The 15,308-nt window shown below is 42.6% G+C and overlaps 1 protein-coding gene across 1 annotated transcript in view; it reads right to left on the reverse strand.

Annotated features, from left to right (window-relative positions):
* LOC104984187 (pecanex-like protein 2) overlaps window positions 1–15,308 on the reverse strand; it is a gene marked incomplete at its 3' end in the record, with an annotated part of 136,663 nt that overhangs the window by 47,739 nt on the left and 73,616 nt on the right. Inside the window, exons 13-14 of the mRNA XM_010833832.1 lie at window positions 8,329–8,482; window positions 8,211–8,243 (exon numbers count right to left, since the gene is read on the reverse strand). Of these exons, the coding sequence (XP_010832134.1) occupies window positions 8,211–8,243; window positions 8,329–8,482 (187 nt within the window). The remainder of the gene's footprint in view (window positions 1–8,210; window positions 8,244–8,328; window positions 8,483–15,308) is intronic.

Consider the following 15,308-nt stretch of genomic DNA (forward strand, 5'->3'; position numbering starts at 1 on the left):
GCTTTGTTTGTAGTGATGCTTCCTAAGACCCACTTGACTTCGCATTCCAGAATGTCTGGCCCTAGGTGAGTGATCACACCATCAGATTATCTGGGTCATGAAGATCTTTTTTGTACAGTTCTTCTGTGTATTCTTGCCACCTCTTCTTGATATCTTCTGCTGCTGTTAGGTCCATACCATTTCTGTCCTTTATTGAGCCCATCTTTGCATGAAATGTTCCCTTGGTATCTCTAATTTTCTTGAAGAGATCTCTAGTCTTTCCCATTCTATTGTTTTCCTCTATTACTTTGCATTGATCACTGAAGAAGGCTTTCTTATCTCTCCTTGCTATTCTTTGGAACTCTGCATTCAAATGGGTATATCTTTCTTTTTCTCCCTTGCTTTTCACTTCCCTTCTTTTCAAAACTATTTGTAAGGCCTCCCCAGACAGCCATTTTGCTTTCTTGCATTTCTTTTTCGTGGGGATGGTCTTGATCCCTGTCTCCTATACAATGTCACGAACCTCCATCCATAGTTCATCAGGCACTCTGTCTATCAGAACTAGTCCCTTGAATCTATTTCTCACTTCCACTGTATTATTGTAAGGGATTTGATTTAGGTCGTACCTGAATGGTCTAATGGTTTTCCCTATTTTCTTCAATTTAAGTCTGAATTTGGCAATAAGAAGTTCATGATCTGAGTGATAGTCAGCTCCCGGTCTTGGTTTTGCTGACTGTATAGAGCTTCTCCATCTTTGGCTGCAAAGAATATAATCAATCTGACTTCAGTATTGACTATCTGGTGATGTCCATGTGTAGAGTCTTCTCTTGTGTTGTTGGAAGAGGGTGTTTGCTACGACCAGTGCATTCTCTTGGCAAAACTCTATTCACCTTTGCCCTGCTTCACTCTGTACTCCAAGACCAAATTTGTCTGTTACTCCAGGTGTTTCTTGACCTCCTATTTTTGCATTCCAGTCCCCTAAAATGAAAAGAACATCTTTTTTGGGTGTTAGTCCTAGAAGGTCTTGTAGGTCTTCATAGAACCATTCAACTTCAGTTTCTTCATTATCTTCAGCATTAGAAGATACAGAATAGGGAGATAGATGATGGATGGATAGATATAGAGGATAGATAGATGATAGCTAGATAGGGAGATGGAGAGATATATAGGCAGACAGATAGTTAAAGATAAATGATAGAGAGATAGAGATGACAGATGATGGATAGATAGATGGATAGATGTAGAAGATAGAATGATAGATGATAGGTGGATAGTGATATGGAGAGATAGATGATAGAAAAAGATAAAAGGAGTTGGTTATAAGGAAGACGGAGTGTTTGAGCCCAGCATTACTGAACCGAGGCTGTCAGTAGCCAGGCCACGCCAGCCCCATCCCTTCTCCACTGGTACCCATGTCAGCTCCAGGCTTCCTGCAGATCTCTGCTTCCCAGCCCAGAGGGCAGAAAACAGTTGCCTCCCACCTGCTGAGCCTGCACATGTTCCTGTTTGGCGGAACACATAGGGCAGCTGTTTTTGACAAGCTGATGTACAGCAGCAGTGGCTGACATTTATCCTGTTTTCCTGTGCCTCAGGCCCTGTCCTACCTACTTGAAATGTAACCAACCACAGAGTTAATCCACCTGAAGAAGCCCTACTATTATTCTCATTTTGCCAAGGGCAAACTGAGGCATGAAGAAGAAATTTGCCCCAGACTTCAGACAGAAGACAGGGTGCCTGAGCCAAGATTTGAACCCCGCTGCTGGCCACCTGGCTGCCTGGTCACTACCCACTGGCTCACCAAACCTACCCAGATGGTCCCTGTATTTGGGCCTGGATCCTTCCAGGCCCAACACTCAACCTCACTTGGCTCGAGTTCATTCATAATCATCGTTCTTTAAATACACAAAGTGAATGTTACACATGTGAAGTAAACACAGAGGGTGGGGAAAAGCATTCGTAATAACGTTTCCTGGAAGGTGCTAACTCTTCCTGAGAGGACTCAGGAGGGTGAAAAGGGCTCCTACTGGAAAGCAGAAAAATAACTACCTGCTCTGTCCAGCCCTTCTGCAATATGACGTTTACCTATGTAGAACTCTGTTCACTATAAGGGTTGGTTGTTTTTATAGTTTCTTAGGATGAGAAAAGGGGCTTCCATGGTGACTCAATGGTAAAGAATCTGCCTGCAATGCAGGAGATGCAGGTTCAATCCCTGGGTTGGGAAGATTCCCTGAAGGAGGGGATGGCAACCCACTCCAGCACTCTTGACTGGAGGATCCCGTGGACAGAGGAGCCTGTCAGGTCACAGTCCACAGGGTCACAAAGACTTGGACATGACTAAAGCAACTTAGCACACACGATGGTATAGAATAGTTTATTTAAATATAATTTTTTGGTAGCTGTTGATTAGTTCTGTTTCACTTAAGACTTAGCAATTCATCTATTTAGAGCTTTTGAATTGAAGTGTTTTTTTATAAATTTATTTATTTTAATTGGAGGTTATTTACAATATTGTATGGTTGAAGTGTTTTTTTTTGAAATTTTCTTTTTATTTTTTAACTTTACAATATTGTATTGGTTGAAGTTTTAATTAAAAATTTTTTAAGTTGAAATATAGCTGACTTACAATATTGTGTTAGTTTCAGATGTACAGCACAGTGATTTGTTTTGGGGTTTTTTTATTAACATAGATTATATTCCATTATAGATATATGAGACATTCAATATAGTTCCCTGTGCTATAGAGTAAATGTTTGTTGCTTATCTATGTTATGTACAGTAGTTTGTATCCCTTAATCCTAAATTCCTAATTTATTCCTCTCTCTCTCTCCCTTTGGTAACCAGAAGTATAGTTTCTATGTCTGTGAGTCTGTTTCTGAGTCGTATATAGACTCATTTGTACTAAATTTTAGATTCCACATATAAGTGCTATTGTACAGTATTTGTCTTTCACTGTTTGACTTATTTCACTAAATGTAATATTATCTGACTTCCCAGGTGATGCTAATGGTAAAGATCCAGGCTGCCAAGGCAGGAGATGTAAGAGACACAAGTTTGATCCCTGGGTCAGGAAGACCCCCCCGGAGGAGGGCATGGAAACCCACTCCAGTACTCTTACCTGAAGAATCCCATGGACAGAGGAGTCTGGTGGGCTACAGTCCATGGGGTTGCAAACAGTAGGATACAACTGAAGGAACTTAGCACGCACCCAGTATTATCTAGGTCTGTCCACGTTGCTGCAAATGGCAACACTCCTTTTTTATGGTTGAGCAGTAGTCCATTGTTTAGATAGACCACATCTTCTTAATCCAGTTGTCTACTGAAAGGCACCTGGGCTGCTTCCATGTCCTGGCCACTGTGAATAGTGCTACTATGAACATTGGGTGCATATATCTTTTCAAATTGGTTTTTTTTTTCAGATGTATACTGAAAAAGTTCAACTATACTCTTTGGTTCCCTTTCTGTGTGGAGCAAAAGAAGATGACCTGGGGGTGGGTGTCCAACTGTCCTAAGGAAGCAGACCCTAGTAAAACGCTAGCCAACAAGTATTCTATGACCCACACTTGGTGGCATATATACACAATGGGGTATTACTCAATCAGACAAAGAATGAAATAAAGTCATTTACTGCAAAATGGATGGACCTAGAGACTGTGATACTAAGTGAAGTAAGTCAGACAAATATCATATTCTATCACCTATATTGATGCTTTTGAACTGTGGTGTTGGAGAAGACTCTTGAGAGTCCCTTGGACTGCAAGGAGATCCAACCAGTCCATTCTCAAGGTGATCAGCCCTGGGATGTCTTTGGAAGGAATGATGCTAAAGCTGAAAGTCCAGTACTTTGGCCACCTCATGCAAAGAGTTGACTCATTGGAAAAGACTCTGATGCTGGGAGGGATTGGGGGCAGGAGGAGAAGGGGACGCCAGAGGATGAGATGGCTGGATGGCATCACTCAATGGACGTGAGTCTGAGTGAACTCCGGGAGTTGGTGATGGACAGGGAGGCCTGGCGTGCTGCGATTCATGGGGTCGCAAAGAGTCGGACACGACTGAACAACTGATCTGATCTGATCTGTTCACCTCTATGTGGAACCTAAAAAACGATACAAATAGGCTTTTTTACAAAACAGAAACAGACTTACAGACATAGGAAACAAATTTATGGTTACCAAAGGGGAAAGATGGGGGAGGGAGAGATAAATCAGGAGTTTGGGTTTAACAGATATACACTGTTATATACAAAATAGATATCAACAAGGACCTATTGTAGAGCACAGGGAACTATACTCCATATCTTGTAATAACCTATAATGGAAAAGAAACTGAAAAAGGATAGATATATGTGTATGTATAACTGAATCACTTTGCTGGACACCAGAAACTAATACAACACTGTAAATCAACTCTGTAGCAATTTTTTTTTAAAAATTAATAAAATTTTAAAAAATCATTCCTCTGATAAACAGTACCTTTACCAGGTGATCAAGGTCATCATCAAAAGTGGTAAGTCCTGTTGATAGTACATACCCTCAAAATGGTGTGGGGAAAATGATACTTGAACTCTGTGGTCTTCCTCCCCAAAATCCATGACCCAAGTCCAATCATCAGATGAGCACCAAATAAAGCTCAACTAAGGAACAGTCTATAAAATTCCTGACCAATGCTCCTCGAAGCTGTCCAGATCACCAAAATCAAGGAAAGCCTGAGAAACTGTCACAGCGGAGAGGAGCTTTAGGAGAGAGGATGATTGAATACCATGTGGTGTCCTGGATGCGATCCTCAAACCAATAAACAAAAAGATAATGGGAAAAAGCTATGGAAATCTAAGTGAAACATGAACTTCAGTTAACAGTGATGTATCCGCCTGGGTTCAGTAGTTGTGGCAAATGAAACATATTGATGTTTGAGGTTAATAATAAGGGAACTAGGTGTGGGGCTTGTGAAATTTCTGTACACTCAGCCTTCTGTATCTGCAAAGCAGAAGGAGAAAGGAAAGAATCATTTCCAGGGGACTTAACATTCCAGGTCCTGTGCTGGGAACATTATGTACATTGTCCAAGTCACTCATTACCAGCACTAACTGAGGTTGTTATTATGACCCCTACTTTGCTCACAGAAAAACTGTTAGCGTTTGGCAAGTGTTCCCGCAGTGCCAGATTCTATGCGGCGCCCTGGATGTGCATTATCTTGCTTCCATCACAATATCCTATTTTAATATTTCGTTTTTCACAGATGAAAAACCTGAGACTCAGAGTAGTCACTCGACCAAGAGGCCATAGTGTGTACAGGGAGAGGCTGAATTCAAATCCCCAAACCTGCATGCTTCCGATTGCCCTGTGTTTCTCGGATGTGACCTGAGATCACGTCCTCCGTCAGCACTTGGGTGGTGTATTTAGAATGCAGGTTCCCAGGTGCTGTCTCAGCCACCCCAACTCAGAGTCCCAGCAGGTGCTGGGAAAGGTCCCTGACTCCAGCTCCATGCTGAGGATCCCAGTCTTTTGATGCCTTTCAGATATCCCACCAGATTTTACTTTCTGGATTATCATTAGTGGATATTATTGGTTGTGTGTGCGCGCTAAGTCATTTCAGTTGTGTGTGACTCATTGCAAACCTATGGATGGTAGCCCACCAGGCTCCTCTCTATGGGATTCTCCAGGTAAGAATACTACAGTGGGTAGCCATTTCCTTCTCCAGGGGATCTTCCCGACCCAGGGATCAAACCCACATCTCTTATGTCTCCTGCATTGGCAAACAGGTTCTTTACCCCTAGCGCCACCTGGGAAATCCACTGTTGGTTGGACAAGTCTATAAGTCTGTAAGTAAGGAACAGCTTCATCACCCATAGCTAAATTACCAGTCTCTGATCCTCCAACTGATTCCAGAAGCTACCCTCACCCTCAGTTTTTAAGCTCTCCTAGACTTGTTTTCTTTTACAATCAGAAGTTTTTTTTTTTCAAGCCCAGGATTGATGGTACCATATCTACTAGCATGTCAATATTAATTCTGCAACTCTATCTGAAACACACAGTATTATGCAAAAAAAAAAAAAAAAAAAAATCATTATGCTATCTTCTGGTTTTAACAACTTGCTCAAAATTTGCCACCTCTGTGCTTCTGGAAGGAAACACAGAAGAAAAATCAATCACTTGAAGAACAGAATTGACTGCATTTTTGAACAGCCACTCCCTGGGAATGAACAAAGTAATATAGTTTTGAACAGCACTTCAGTGGCAACTGGATAGGAGGGGAGGGAGAATGGACACATGTATATGCATGGTTAAATTCCTTTGCTGTCCACCTGGAACTATCACAGCATTGTTAATCAGCTATACTCCAATTCAAAATTAAAAAAAAATTTTTTTAAAGCACTTTGTTTTATCTGACAGCCACTGATGAATGAATCTTAGCCAGGGCTGGTGGCAGGCACAGAACCATCTCTCTACCAGACTGGACTGACCTTTCTGAGGTTTTCTTATCTCTAAACAGTAAGTTAGTCTTCTAACTTACACATTGCAAGAGGAAATATTTTATACCTACCATGTTTTCTTTCCTCACCATAGTAGTTAGAAATGCTAACTCAAATCAGGACTAATCTACTTAGCAATCTGTGTAAGCATATTAATTACTACAATAAACAGACTTTGATGTCTGACTGTGACTTCCGATGACAGAAAGAGGAGTCACTGTTTCCTATCTCACTGTGACATGCTTGCTCAGATAAAGGAAGAGCAGCTGGGTATAGCCCTCTAGGAACTGGATCAATGTAGACACTACGACTCCGACTTAGAACCGTGACCCGGGGGTCCTACAAACGGTCATTACAAATCCACAGGGGTGATAACAGCTGTTCTCACCATTCACCTCTGGTAGTATCATTCGTGAGAGCACGTGCAGGAAATGAATGTTTAATAGCCTATTACACCCCTCCCCCGGGTCGCCCAGAAAGACAGTGACCCAAGCACTGTCACTAGGGAGCAGGGCTTATTTACAGCAGCAGGAGGATGGCAGTGTCACATCGGGGGTGGGCTGGGACAGAACATCACAAGGCTGAGCATCTCGGCTCACACCACCTAGCCCAGATTCTTGACAATAATCCCAACAATACATCTGTGATACCCTAATTACACTGTTTCTCCTTATCTTGACATTCAGACGCTGGGACAAAAGAAGATGTATTCCATGTAAACCAATTATGGGGAACAGAGGAATTTAACAAGATAGCGATGTATGCCAGGTGAGCAGCCAATTATAAGCTTTTCTTAATTACTATGAGCTAAATATGAGCTATCACAGACTTGAGATCACTCCTAAATCCTGGATATGAATTTCTTTTTTAAAGCACAATAGCGGGAAGGTCAGGTTTTCTTTCATCGGATGGGATTTTCAGGGACTCACGGGAGTTTACCATAACAGAGGAAGGACGGTTTCTCCAAGAGCTGGGACATCCACCAAGCAGTGGTTTTGGTGCAAAGGCACGTGGCTGGGGTCCCAGTAGGGACAGTGCCAGACCTGGACCCACCACCCCTGCAGGCGAGCGTGCACGCTGGTCAGTGGATGCTACAGTGCTTCTGAGCTCAGGGAGGGATGCCAGAGCACCAAGAGACCGGTACTGGGGAGGCCAGAGTTTCAATTATAAATAAGCCCCCCAAATGATGAGATAAAAGGTAACGATACACTTGAAAGTGTGGGACAGGAAGAGATCAGCTTCATGTAAAAAGAATAATGATTTGTGCTTACATAACCAATGTTTCCAATAACAGCGACCATCTATGAAGCAATTTCTATATTCCAGACACTGTTTTAAGCCCTTGAGTTGGATTAATTCACTCCCCATAGGCATTTCTACTATCCTTATTCACACACAGGGAAACTGAGGTATGGAGAGTTCACTTTTCATTCAGGGTCCAACATTCAGACACAAGAACCAGGAAACCAACACAGGTAGCCTGACTGCAGACTCTGCCGATTTCCCCACTGACTGCAACATCTTTCCTGAGATGAGTTCAATGAGATGGAAAAGGCCCTCCACACACTCTTGGTCCCCATCCTGGCCTCTCCCCACCACCATTCCCATCACAGCCTCAGATGTCCCCTGAACTTGACCACCATGCATTAACACTTCCATTTTACATTCAGTATATATGAATATTGCTATATACATTTGAATTGATTTTGGCCATTCCCCATCTTCAATGCAAGCAGGCCAGACAAGCCTGGTAGTGGACACTTACGTGGATTGGCGAGGCAGGGTCAGGCTGAACGCTCTAGAACACAAATCAGAAGTGTCTGGGTCATCATCTCATGATTTCAAGGCTACATTAGTGATGTAAGAATTAGATGTGGTCTTGCCTTTAACAGGGAATACTGGCAGCTGGCCATGATGAGGCAGAAGAGGAGCGTCCATATGTCTTTGCAAAAGCCTTGGTTCAATGTCAGAAATCCAAGCAGGGAAACCAGGATAATGAGTAAAACCGCCAGCACATTTTCCTTGACATCTTCAGTTCTGAGCAAAATAAACAAATAAAAACAACATTGAAACTCCATCTAAAAATTTTAATTTATCTACTTAAAAATAATTGTAATATATAGTGGAACTATACATAATCTTGTTGTGTCTTTTCCTAGTCTCCTATAAATGTGTTATCACACTTTCATAATTTTAAAAAATTAAAATTAAAAAAACAAAGGGAATAAAAGGTAAAGCTGTCTGTTTTTATCCAGAGAATACGTGCATGCTTCTAAAATGACTGACAGCAGAGAGGATCTATCTCAAGCTTTCATGTTTGGTAACAAGATTTTACAGTTTCTTTCTTTCTTGCATTATTACTGCATTCTACATTTTTTTTAAAGCCATATTTAACTCCCATTTTCTGTTATTGAAACAAGTGAAATATAATCCCTTTGGGTGTCCCTGACCATTAAACCAGGTTTACTGAGAGAAGACTGTTAATTATTCCATCTACCACAGTGAAATGTGTTTCTGAAAAGAAGCTTCACTGACTCCATTAAGTGGAGGAAGTGGGTACATTACACTTGACTAAAGCAGACAATCCCTTCCACATACAGTCACAGTGGCCAGAATTTGCTGCTCCATTTCAGAGGCCAGGAGAGCTCTGGCCAGAGAGCTGTCAGTGCAGTGGGTCTGACCCCAGTGAGTCACTGGGTGATCTCTCCGGAGACACCACGTAAGAGGTGTGGGGCAGAGAGATGAGCTCATCCAGACGTGGGGTGTTATCAGCGGGTATGCAAAGGGACAAGAAAGGGAGTGTCAAGATGCTGATATAAAGGGGCTAAAGGCAGGATCATGGGGGAGGCAACGAGGGCTGCTAGTGGGAGGAAGTGGATCCATCTAAGTGCAAGAGGGGATGTGGAGACATTGGATGGAGGTAGGGGGAAAGCAAATTCCCTGGTGACTCAGACGGTAAAGAGTCTGCCTGCAGTGCGGGAGCCCCAGGTTCAGTCACTGGGTCAGGAAGATCCCCTAGAGAAGGAAGTGGCAATCCACTCCATTCTTGCCTGGAGAATCCCATGGACAGAAGAGCCTGAAGGGGTATGGTCCATAGAGTTGCAAAGAGTTGGACAGGACTGAAGTCATTTAGCACGCAGAGGGGATATGAAGAACGAACTGAGGCTGGGACTATGACATCAGAGGTGGAAGGTTTCTATGAGAGAAGGAGATGCGGGGTGGAGTTATAGGAGGGAACAGTTGAAAGGGAGGATGGTGTAGACCCCACGGTCAAGAGTTTAGATGGACTAATCACTAGAATTCTGAGTGAAGTGAAGTGAAGACGCTCAGTCATGTCCGACTCTTTGCGACCCCATGGACTGTAGCCTACAAGGCTCCTCCATCCATGGGATTTTCCAGGCAAGAATACTGGAGTGGGTTGCCATTTCCTTCTCCAGGAGATCTTCCTGACCCAGGGATTGAACCCAGGTCTCCCGCATTGCAGAAGGATTCTGTACCAGCTGAGCCACAAGGGAAACCAAGAATATTGGAGAGGGTGCCTATCCCTTCTCCAGCAGATCTTCCTGACCCAGGAATCAAACCAGGATCTCCTGCATTGCAGGCGGATTCTTTACCAGCTGAGCTATCTTATATTTCCTATTTTTTGTCCATGTACCTATTGGTCTTTCCCATTAAATTATGATCATTTTTAGACAGGAACAGTTGGCTACTTCATCCTTGGCATGCTCAGGCACTCCTGAATGTCTTTCTTTAATTAATGGATTTTATTTTTAAAGCAGCTTTATTTTTTTTGAGTTTTTTTAATGTGAACCATTTTTTAAGTCTTTATTGAATTTGTTACACTATTGCTTCTGTTCTTTATGTTTGGGGTTTTTTGGCCATGAGGTATGTAGGATCTTAGCTCCTCAACCAAGAATCACATCCCTACACCCTTCCTTTGAAGGTGAAGTCTTAATCACTGAACCGCTATGGAAGTCCCTAGAGCAGTTTTAGATTCACAACAAAATTGAGGAGAAAGTGTTAAGAGTTCCTACATAGCTCCTCCCTCCAAATATACACCCACCTTCCCCCACCATCAACATCTCCCACTAGAGTGCAACATGTGTTTTAACTGATGAAGCAACACTGACAAATCATTATCAACTGAAGTCCATAGTCTGCATTACGGTTGCTTCCTGGTGATGTACATTCTATGGGTTTAAACAATGCTGTAATGATACATATCCACCATTATTGTATTACACAGAGTATTTTCACTGCCCAAAAAATCCTCTGTGCTCTGCCTATTCATCCATCCTCTCTAACCCCTGGTAACCGCTCATCTTTTTACTGTCTCCATAGATCTGCCTTGTCCAGATTCCATAATGAAATCATACAGTGTGCAGCCTTTTCCGGTTAGCTTCTTTCGCTTAGTAATACACATCAAAGGCCCTCTGTGTCTTTGCATGGATTGATAGCTCTTTTCTTTCTACTGCTCAGTAATACTGACATACCACAATTTGTTTATCCATCACCTATCAAAACACAGTTACTTCCAAGTTTTGGCAATTATGAATAAAGCATCTATAAATGCAGGTTTTTGTGTGGAAATAAGGAGCATGATTGGTAGGTCAAACTGTACTACTAGTGTGTTTAATTTGTAAGAAACTGCTGAGCTGTCTTCCAAAGAGGCTGTACCATTTTGCAATCCCATCAGCAATAACATGAGTCCTGCTGCCCCACACCCTTGCTGGCATTTGCTATTATCAGTGTTTTGGATTGGACCTTTCTAATAGGGTGCCTCCCTGATAGCTCAGTTGGTAAAGAATCCACCTGCAATGCAGGAGATCCCAGTTCAATTCCTGGGTCAGGAAGATGCACTGGAGAAGGGATAGGCTGCCCACTCCAGTATTCTTGGGCTTCCCTTATGGCTCAGCTGGTAAAGAACCTGGCTGCAATGCTGGAGACCTGGGTTCGACCCCTGGGTTGGGAAGATTCCCCTGGAGAAGGGAAAGTCTACCCACTCCAGTATTCTGGGGTTGCAAAGAGTCAGACACGAGTCAGTGACATTCACTTTCTAATAGGTGTGTGGTGGCATCTCATCATTGTTTTAATTCATAATTTCCTAATGATACACAATGTGGAGCATCTTCTCACACATTTATTTGCCATCTGTATATCTTCTCTAGTGAGGAATCTGTTCATTTTTTTTTCCCATTTTTTAATCAGGCAATCAAGAGGTATAAAAGTACAGAAATGTAAAGAACTCAGATATTAAGATCTCATGTTGAAAACTTTTTTAAAAACTGGGGGAGGGACAATAAATATTTGATGAGAAGTGAAATTTAAGTATTTTTTATTCTCTACTATGTACTTTTTATAGAGCTAAATATATTTGTTTACCCACTCCAGGTCTATAATTATGTATTCTTTAGTTTGCTCATAACATTTTGAAGTTATCTAAGACTATCTAAAAGCTTAGGAAATAAAACAAAAATTTCAATTAAAAAAAACTTTTTCTATTTGGAGAGAAAAAATAAAGTTCCTAAAAAGTAATTTTTCCCAGGTCCGCCTCCACCAGGACTCCATTCCTCCACCTCTCCACCATCACTCCCCTCCCACGGTTCCTCGTAAATATTGGATGAAGAAGTTTGCTCACTGGATAGGGGGTGTCGTGATTAAGGCTATACTTTAGAAAGATTTATCTTGCAGAGGTTAACAAGATGCACTGGAGGGGAAAGGATAAACAGCACTCCCAGAGAGAAGTAACCAGACACACCTGGGAAATTAGAGGGGACGCGTGACTTTCAGACACAAAACAGAACAGGGCAGAAAAGACTCTGATTGAATGGATTATGCGCCATAAGAGAGTGAAAGAATAAAGATGACGTTAAGCTTTCAATCTGGGGGAAAAGGCTCATAATGGCAGAAACTGGGAAGGAGTTTGCTAAGGGAAGCTGATGCATTTGTTCATGTAACGTAAATGCTGCGGATACATCAGTGAATGAAACTCATAAAGTCTCCTTTCCAGTGGGCAGTGACATAAAATAAATAATACACACAGAGTAAGAACATGATAGACTATTTGAAGAGCATTCGCGCAACGGAAAAATGAAAAGAGCAAGCTGAGAGGAGTTATAAGTGTGTGGACAGAGACCTGATGGATTTTATACAGGAAGGTCAGGCTAAGTCTCTCTAAGAAAAAGCATTTGAAAGACAAAAGGGCTAGCCGTGCAGGTATCTGCGGGAAGAGCGCACCAGGTAGGGGGAACAGCCAGGGCAAAGGTCTTCAGGCCGGAAGAGGGCCTGGTGTGGTGACCAACAGGAAGACCAAGAGGCGCCCAACACTCTGTTGTGTTAAGAATAGTATACAGGGAGATACTGGAGGAAATGTAGGTTGGTGCAGCCACTACAGAGAACAGTAGGGAGGTTCCTTAAAAAACTGAAAATAGAGCCGTCATATGATCCAGCAATCCCATTCCTGGGCATATATCCAGAGAAAACCATAATTCAAAAAGATACGCGCGCCTGTGCTCACAGCAGCACTATTTACAATAGACAGGACGTGGGAGCAACCTAAATGCCCGCTGAGAGATGCAAGGATAAAGAAGATGCGGTATACATAACATGGAATACTACTCAGCCACAAAAGGAATGAAGTAATGCCATTTGCAGCGACATGGATGGACCACGAGAGTATCATACTAAGTGCAGCAAGTCAGACAGAGGGATAAATATTATACGATATCACGTATGTGAGATCTAAAACACAGCACAATGAACTTATCCACAAAAGAGAAACAGACTCAAACGCGGAAAACAGACCGGTGGTTGCCAAGGGGAGTGGGGCGGGGGAGGGATGGATTGGGAGTTTGGGATCAGCAGATGCAAGCTATTTTATATAGGACAGACAGACACCAAGGTCCTACTGTACAGCACAGGCAACTTTGGCCAATATCTTGTGATAAGCCATAATGGGAAAGAATATATATGGATAACGGAAACACTGCCCTACAGCAGAAATTAATGCAACACTATAAATCAACTATTACTTCAATACAATTTTGAAAAAGAATAGTGTCCAGGGAGAATGGGTGTGAGCAGTTGATGCTCTTACAGTAACCCAGATGGGAGACGAAAGCAGCTCAAACAAAGGCGGCCACATTAAAGGTGGAAGCCGCACTAGATACATTTGAAGGAGCAGTAAACATGATCTACGAGAAATTGAACACGGGAGTGAAAGGAAAGAAGAGTTAAGGATTATGCCAAGATTTTTAATGAAAAGTGGGAGGATAAGGTGGTCATCAGCTGAGGTGGGGGAGACCACAGGTGGAGCAGACCTGGGATGAGGTAGAGATGAAGAGCACAGGTTCAACTCTGATTATGAGATGTCAACCCCATTGTTAGATACACAAGTAAAGAAATCAGGCAATAGGTCCAGGGTGGAGACAGAAATTGAGGGTCACTGGCAGATTAGCGGGATTTAAAGCCATGAGACTAAATGTGATCACTAAAGAAAAGCGGGTAGAAAGAGAAAAACCAACAGCTGAGCAGCTCCTGGGACACCAACATGAAGAGGTCACCTGCAAAGGGGACCAGGAAGGAGCTACCAACAGGGCAGAAGGAAAACCAATAGAGGGCTGAGTCCCAGAAACAAGAGAAGAGAGTGAACCAAGAATGAGAGGATCAACCACGACCTGGACCAGGGCAGGCTCCACGCGGCCCTGGGGTCAGAAGACTGAATGCAAGGGGGTTGTGAGAAAATGGGAGGAGAGAAACTGCAAAAAAATAACATGCAGTGCTTCAAGGAGCTCTGCTGCAAGGAAACCTGGAGAAATGGGACAGCAGCTGGGGGAACGTGGTCCAGAGGATTTCTAAGGATAGGAGACATGAGAGCACATCCTCACAATGATGACGATGGTGATTGCCCCTGCTTGTCACATGCCTAGCTCCCTGCTATATTTCAGATCTGTGTGTTTCCTCCTCGGATAAGGCTTCTGTCATCATCTGTCCTGACATCTGTGTCCTCTTCCCCCAAGTTCCTCTATCTCAGGCCTTCAGGAGTGTCTTCCATGGCACCCAGGACCGTGTGCTGTCTCAGCCCACTTCCCCCAGTGGAGTCAGACTTCCCGAGCACAGGGACTGTATGTCTCTTTCATTCATTGCTCTATACCCAGGGCTCCTTATAGAGCCTAGAGTGGATAGGTGTTTTGATTTTTTTTTTTTTTAAGTGTTGAATGAACAAATAAATGAATGAAATGATGCTTAGATGGACAGCTTTTTGTTTTAGATGCTAACCTGATAAACTGGTGAAAGAAAAAGAAAACCTAGGTGTTTTGCAAGGTGAGGTAATAGCAGAAGAGAAAGGAAGAGAAAATGATGAAAGAGAGACAAGTCTAAAAATATCTAAGCAGACTGGACGGCAAACTGAAGGCAAACGGGAGAGGTTGTCATCATAGGGACCCAGGAAACTACCATGATCAGAGGATAAGGAAACACAGTCAAAGAAGATGAGTCTGAGTCCCAAAGAAAAGTTAAAAAATATCAAACAGAAGTCCAAACCTGGGGGAGTTCAGGGCAGCAATTAGTCTGATTTCATTGCCTGTTATTCACCAAATTCTTCCAGTTTCTGCCAACAGTTATGTTTGTTTTCTATTATATATGTGTTTACCAAGCTTTCATTTGGTAAATTCAAGTTCTCTCATCCATGTGACTTTAGATACTCCCAATGAATATCCAGGGTAATTTATGTATACATTTTCAAATAAAAAAACAGCTCCGGTCGTCAAAAACATAAAATTTATCGTGTGAATCCCTGTTTTCTTAAACAGACCTTTCAGATCACCACTGAACTAACCAGGTGAGCTAAGGAGGGGTGCTGTGC

Source organism: Bison bison, unplaced genomic scaffold (assembly GCF_000754665.1).
Source record: "Bison bison bison isolate TAMUID 2011002044 unplaced genomic scaffold, Bison_UMD1.0 scf7180017863937, whole genome shotgun sequence".
Taxonomy (NCBI): domain Eukaryota; kingdom Metazoa; phylum Chordata; class Mammalia; order Artiodactyla; family Bovidae; genus Bison; species Bison bison.